Consider the following 7,675-nt stretch of genomic DNA (forward strand, 5'->3'; position numbering starts at 1 on the left):
CGTTTCCTCGACATCTGTAATGAAATATATCAAGTAAGTCAATGTCAATGTCACAATAGGCGACAATCGTATAGCATTTCGGTCGCGGTTGCCCCCAAATTTTTTTTAACTCAATTAAACAATAAATTATAACTTAAAATAGACACACTCCTCAAACCCGGTAAACCCAACCGGAAAACGTCATCAATTACCCGTAAATTTCAACAAAACCCGTAAATCCCGACCAAACATCATCCCACTAACATGCATTCCATACCCATAAACAATCTCTGTAATGCCCGATTCAAACCCGAAATAAACCAATTGCAAACAAATTTAAACACATACCTTTCAGTCGGGCTAAATGTATTTGATGAGAAAAGACAATGGAAGTGACGGTGGTGACGGCGGCGACCGGCGACGGTGATGACACAGGTGGTGGTGGCCGGATTTTTATATGTGTGGATAGGGTTTGAGATAGAATGATAGGGTGAAAGTGATAGTGAAAATCTGGATTTTATAAAAAATCTTCGTCAGATCCGAGCATCTTCGCGTATCGTGAAGATGCAAGTTGACCGTTGACTATTGACCGTTGACCGTTGACCATTGACTATTGACCGTTGACCATTGACTGACAGTTTGATTTTTTAGCATCTTCGCGATACGCGAAGATGCAATTTTCCAGAAACCATATTTTAATATTTTCAGCTTGAAAATTGATCTCTTAAGTGTTAGTGAATCTGATTTCCTCCGCCACCCGCGTCGGTCGCCACATACCAATCACGTACGTACCTGGGGCTCCCTCTAGCGACGTATGTGCTCGCTTCCCCACACTCGATCCTTGCTCTACACTGCACGATTTGAGGAAAACTGTTAGCTAACTAGACTCAATATACAAAAAATAAAACTTACAAATGCCGGGTTGCCTCTCGGTTAGCGCTGAATTGAATGTCTACAGCTCGACACTCCTTGGTTCCTTAATCAACCGAATAGATCGGCTCGTCCGCCAGAAAGCAAACTTCCGACTCATTTATCTCTTTGTTTAAATCTGCATCCTCCAAGTAAGGCTTCAACCGAAGACTGTTCACCACCTGCCTCAGATGATCATCAAAATCTTCGATCTCAACTTCTCCATACTTTCCAACTCTCTTGACTTGATAAGGTCCCGTCCACTTGCTCTTCAACTTTCCCGAGAAAAGCTTCAATCTGGAGTTGTACAACCACACGCGTTGCCGTTACTCAAACGTCCTTCTTCTTAGTTTAGCATCGTGAACTCTCTTCATCTTGTCTTTATATGCGGACGCATATGTTCTTCTAACTCGCTTATGTTCAACTTTCTTTGTTTACCTGCACACTCATAGTCTAGGTTAACATTCTTAACCGCCCATAGCGCTCGATGGGCTAGCTCGACAGGTAAATGACAACCCTTCCCGTAAACCAACCGATATGGAGTGGTTCCAATAGGCGTTTTATAAGCGGTACGGTAAGCCCATAAAGCATCATTTAGTTTATTTGACCAATCCTTTCGATCGGGCCTTACCGTCTTTTGTAAAATCTCTTTGATTTGCCTATTAGAAACCTCCACTTGCCCACTCGTTTGAGGGTGATATGGAGTGGCAATTGCGGTGGTTTACACCATACCGTTTAAGTAGTTTGCCAAAATTGAAAATTTTGAAGTGTAAACCCCCATCGCTAATGATGACGCGGGGAACACCATAACGTGAAAAAATATTAGACTGGACAAACTTACAAACAACGGTATGGTCATTCGTCTTGGTGGCGATTGCTTCTACCCATTTAGACACATAATCGACCTCCACCAAGATATATAGATGACAAAATGAATTAGGAAACGGGCCCATGAAATCAATCCCCCAAACATCAAAGATGTCGAAAACAAGGATTGGTTGCATGGGCATCTCATCCCTCTTTGAAATACCCCCCATCTGCTGGCGTCTAACACAATTTTTCATAAACGCTGCGGCATCTTTAAATATGGTAGGCCAATAGAACCCGCATGCAAGCACTCGATGCCCCGTCTTCTGGCCACTAAAATGACCTCCATAAGGTGAAGAGTGGGCATGATACAAAACACTCCTCATCTCCTCCTCCGGTATGGACCGCCTCATTACTTGATCCGCTCCAACTTTGAACAAATCCGGATCTTCCCATGCATAGTGCTTTGCCTGCGAAAGAAAGTGTTGCTTCTTCTTCTTTGGCCAAAACTCCGGAATTGTATCTGCAACAAGAAAATTAATAATGTCAGCATACCATGGCAAAGTTGAAACAGAAAACAATTGTTCATCCGGGAAAGACTCATTGATAGCCTTCTCGTCTTTCTCCTCTTCTTCTTGTCCCACAAGTCTCGACAAATGATCCGCTACCACATTTTCGCTTCCTTTCTTGTCGTGGATCTCCACATCAAACTCTTGGAGCAATAAAATCCACCTGATCAAGCGCGGCTTCGCGTCTTTCTTCTCCATCAAATACTTGACTGCGCTGTGATCTGAAAAAACAATTACCTTGCTCCCCCAAATTTAAGATCGGAACTTATCAAGTGCATATACTACTGTAAGCAATTCCTTTTCCGTAGTGGTATAATTAATTTAAGCATCGGAAAGGGTTTTGCTTGCGTAGTATATGGCAACGGGCTTCTTATCCACCCGTTGACCCAACACAGCTCCGACCGCGTAGTCACTTGCATCACACATGATTTCAAATGGAAGTGACCAATCAGGCGACAACAAGACCGGGGCTTCAACCAATTTGTTTTTTAGGACATTAAATGCATTAAGACACTCCTCGTTAAAATCAAATGGTACATCTTTTATGTCACACCCGCCTAGCACAATGCGGAAGCGTAAAACGGGAATGTAACAGACACCTCTGATATCAACACATTGTTTATAAAGAAACATTACAAACTAATTTACAATATATTACATTTATTTGTTCTATCATTGTTTTTCATTCTAGGTGATACAAACAAAACTAGTTCGTTAACTATACATTCTTACTAATAACACCCTTGCTTCTATTCACATAGCATCAACCACACACTTCAGGCAAGTAACAGATCACCAAATTACTCCGATTTAGGTACACCTGAAAAGCAGTTTAAAATGGGTCAACTACTAGAGTTGGTGAGTTTCACGATTTTCAAGAAAACAGTAATGAGTATTCACAAGTTAACACTTGTAATCATGAAATAAGTATGTATGTATGTATGTAAATGATGTAATTATGCTAAGCTACAGTGAAGCCTTGACTGTTTGTGTTGCGTGCATCCATTTCCCACGCTCAATCAACCACTGTGGCTCCCCTCCCGCCCACAACATGCCCCGGTAGCTATGTCTAACACTACATAGCCTGTTTGTATAAATATGGTCATGTGCAAACGACGCTATGTGACATGGCAACCAGGCCGATTCCGTTTGGGTTTGTCAAACCAATAGTACTATTCACAAGCCACCGGCTCGAAGTTAATCACTGTGATCGTGGGGACTTTCGTGTGTTAGCACTTAGATAATTCACATCAGTACATGTTTCAGGTATGTATATGTAATCAAACATACTTTTCACTCCAAAAGTTCGTAAAACAGTTTAAAAGTGGGGTCATGAAACTCACAGTTTAGTAGATATTCAGTACTATATCAACTCGTGGTTTGTTCAGTCCGCTATCAGTAGTTCCTATAATCAATATTATAATAATATTAATATTTTAATATTATTATAATCTCAATACTAAACTGGGCTGTATAACTAATCTGGGTATAGCTGGAACGCCCAGAAAGTGGCAATAGGCTTAGGTTGTGATGTTGTTCAATGTCTAATACTTAAAACCGAATTTGGCTCAGACTCCCGTTTTCCCAGCTGGGCCAAGTTGCTCGTTTACGCGTTCAGAAAACAGTTATGGGAAAATAAGCTTGGGTAAATGTATTGGTTAATAAAATGATTAAGTTATAAAGAAAGATCACATACTGGGGTCCCTGATTAACCACGGGGCCCGTTTCCGTTTATTCAGTTTGATTTGAGAAGAAACGCGCACAATCCACCCGGATTGTCCAGGTTTCTCATAGAAAAGTTCATTTTCACTTAATTAGTCCAAACATATGATTTTTGATCACTCTTGGTGTTTTGATTTTCCCGCAGGTTCACTAGTCGCGAACTTGCCGGTTGTTATAAAAACTGAATTTGTTTAATATTCAGATTAGCATAATTAATTAACCGTTAATCATTAAATTATGAAAATTTAACCACTTATCAATTAAAATATTTAGATTTTAATAAAAATATTTCTAGAATTTATTTACTGAATTATTAATTTATAAAAATTCATTTTATCAGCTATATTTCGCTTGGAAATCGTCCGTTTACCCCAAACAATTTCAAAAAATTCCACAAAAATTCCTGAATACTCAAATCATGTCCCAAAACAACCTGTATCAATTCCAAAATGTAAAAAGCTCGTGCAATATTCTTTTCGGCCCAAATTCGGCTGTAAAAATTCACACGAACGCAAATAAACAAAACACCTTTAAACTTCTCCAAATGATCCCAAAATTCATATGTGATCAAAATACACAAATCTGAGTTCCCAGAAAAATTTCATAATTTTTGAAGTATTTTAGCTATTTTTCCCAAATAAACGTCCCAATTCGGTAATAAATTCGCCAAATATTCTCGGACGGTTGAAAAATTACCAAATTTGAACAGGGACTCATGACATGGTCCCTGATGTCCAAAATTTCAAGTCCTAAAAATATGCACATCACAACCTTAACCTAAATAGCCCGTAAACGAGTGTTTCGGCATTACCTTAGCAGGTTTGGTTCGTTTCCGAATTTTTAATCAAGTTTTCAGGTTCTTGTGCTTCTAAGCAAGCTAGGTACAAGTACTATATCACAAACCAGGCAATATTTTATCAACATAACAGCCCTTAAGTTAGGGTTTCGGCTAGTGCACAAAAACGAACTTTTGAACCGTAAAAATGTTGTTTCAACCATTTAATCCGTGTTTATGGCCAAAAAAACTATCAAAACAGGTTCCTTACCATGTGTATGATCAAAACATGTTTATGGACCATTTTTAGGATTTTTACACGGTTAGGAATGATTTTTAGTAACCAAGACATGTTTTTATGGTATTAAACAAGTTTAAACAAGCATAAAAGCTACTTATTTAAGCCCCTTACCTTAGGGTTTGAAGTTTTTTTCTGGCTGGAGCAGAGTTTGTATCCAGAGTTTTCAAGAAAATAATGTTGGATATGTCTTGGATCTAGTTTAAATGTGAAAGAATGAAAAAGGGGGGGGGGGGGTGGCGGCTGCGGCCGGAAGAAAGATTGGGCCCAAGATTGGCTGTTTTGGCCCAATAATCTGATTTCTCAAGCCCAAATACGAAAGCCCGGTCCAAATTTGGTTTGGGTTCGGTTTTTGGCGCGAAAAACTTATCGGGTGCGTTAAACAGCGCGAAAACAAGTGTTTTTCGGCTAGTTTTGTGTAAAATTATAAAAACATACTATATGTTTGTAAAAATCAAAAATATTTTCGCGGATCACTTAAAACATTTCAAATAAGTGTTTGGTAAGTCTTTTTCGGCTTATCGGATGATACAATGCTTGGTTTGTAACTATCTTTCGCGTTTAAATCTATAGTGGGTAGTTAAACGAGCATATTTTCGTTCAACTTGTTTGCTATTAAACTAAGACCATATTTCTAATATTTTAGCTTGTATAGATCGTATATCACTTAAAGATGGCCCCCCGAGATATCTGGATCATAACCCGACCCGTTCGGTTAATCGTTCGTTTGTTATGCAAAAGGCGTTTATTTGCTTACTCGGTAAATACATGCTGAGGTGTACCTTGTTTTGGCTCAAATGTCACATTTTAATAGAAAATTACACAACGGTTTAGATATGACACTAAAATTCTTAATGAACCGTCGGTAAAAACCGGCATGACCCAAAAATGCCGTTATCTCTTTTATATTAATAGGCGGTGGTAAATTTGATATGACTTGGATTTTTGCCAGGTCAACCTCAATCCCCTTACTCAAGATGACATGTCCCAAACCGACCCTTCTTGAACCATAAAATGGCTCTTTTCCCAACTTAAGACCAAATTCGTTTCCACACATATTTTTAAGACTTTAGTTAATTCATTTAAACATTTTTCAAAAGATGATCCGAAAATCGAAAAATCGTCCATAAACATTTCAAGTGAATCCCCGACCATATCTGAAAAGATACTCATCATACACCTTTCAAAGGTGGCCGGGGCATTACACAAACCAAAAGGCATTCGCCTAAATGCGAAAGTACCGTATGGACACGTGAAAATGGTCTTATGTTGGTCATCGGGGTGAATAGCAATCTGATTGTACCCCGAATAGCCATCTAGAAAACAATAAAATTTCTAACCTGCAAGTTTCTCGATGATTTGGTCAATGAACGGCAAGGGAAAATGTTCCTTAGATGTTGCCGCATTCAACTTTCTGTAGTCAACACAAATCCGCCACCCAGTTACCGGTCGGGTGGCGATTTCCTCACCTTTCTCGTTACGGGTTATCTGAATACCCGCCTTCTTCGGAACTGTTTGTGTCGGACTTACCCACGTGCTATCTGAGATCGGAAAAATGATACCCGCGTCCAACCACTTCAAGACATCTTTCTTCACTACCTCCCGCATGTTTGGATTCAACCTTCTTTGTGCATCATGAGCGGGTTTTGCCTCGGGATTGGTGATGATCTTATGCATGACAATGGATGGGCTGATCCCTCTCAAATATGTTATCGTCCAACCAATCACCGCCTTATGCTCTCTCAAGACTTCCACCAACGCCGTCTCTTGTTTGTATTCTAGATTTGTGGCGATGATGGCCGGTAATGTCTCTCCCTCTCCCAAAGACACGTACTTTAGGTGTTTCAAGAACTCCTTCAATTCAACAGCCAACGGACTTTCCAATGATGGCTTCAACTTTGAATCGATCGTATCGGGTAACCGCTCCACTTGTTGAGACCATGGCCGTTTTCCAATACTTGTTGCATACAACTCCACTTCTCTCTCTTCTTCCTGTAACTGTAAGACATGCTCAACTGTTTTCCTGCAACAAATAGCACACTCCTCTGTGGCATCATCCCCACTTTCGTGAGGGTTCAACCCGTCAATGACTTCAGCCGCGAAGCATTCGTCACTCACCAGAGCGTTAGACACGTTTGAAAACACATTAAGCCGAAGATTCTTAATACCAAATGCCATGTCCACTACCCCAGTTCTGCAGTTTATCAAAGCATTTGCGGTGGCTAAAAAGGGCCGACCGAGAATCACGTTCGGTTGCCGTTTCGGGTCAACTGTCACATAGTCTAGAACCAGGAAGTCAACCGGGTAATAAAAATCTTCTATCATCACAATCACATCGGTCATGATTCCCCTAGGGAGCTTGAGTGTCAAATCAGCCAACACCACGGTGGTGTCGGCTTTTCTAAGTGGACTAAAGTCGTACTGGTCAAACAAGCTTCCCGGGAGAATACTCACCCCAGCCCCAAGATCTAACAACGCTCTAGTCATTTTAAAATCGCCCACTTGAATGGATATAATTGGTGTTCCCGGATCTTGTAGCTTGGGTGGGAGGATACCCGTCAAAACCGAACTCACATTTGCAGTTAAGTCAACTTGTTTGGGCAACTTGTGAGTTCG

The 7,675-nt window shown here is 40.3% G+C and overlaps 1 protein-coding gene across 1 annotated transcript; it reads right to left on the reverse strand.

The window, feature by feature from the left end:
* Window positions 1-2,585: 2,585 nt before the first annotated feature.
* On the reverse strand, window positions 2,586-7,402 carry LOC143589764 (uncharacterized). The gene is made up of 2 exons (XM_077070437.1): window positions 6,400-7,402; window positions 2,586-2,821 (listed from the first exon to the last, which is right to left on the reverse strand). Exons 1-2 carry the CDS (start codon window positions 7,400-7,402, stop codon window positions 2,586-2,588), a joined length of 1,239 nt encoding a protein of 412 aa, XP_076926552.1.
* Between the last annotated feature and the right edge of the window lie 273 nt (window positions 7,403-7,675).

The sequence above is a fragment of the Bidens hawaiensis genome, unplaced genomic scaffold (genome assembly GCF_021521415.1).
Source record: "Bidens hawaiensis isolate Kalapana, Puna unplaced genomic scaffold, B.hawaiensis_p1.1 tig00037792_1, whole genome shotgun sequence".
Taxonomy (NCBI): Eukaryota; Viridiplantae; Streptophyta; class Magnoliopsida; order Asterales; family Asteraceae; genus Bidens; species Bidens hawaiensis.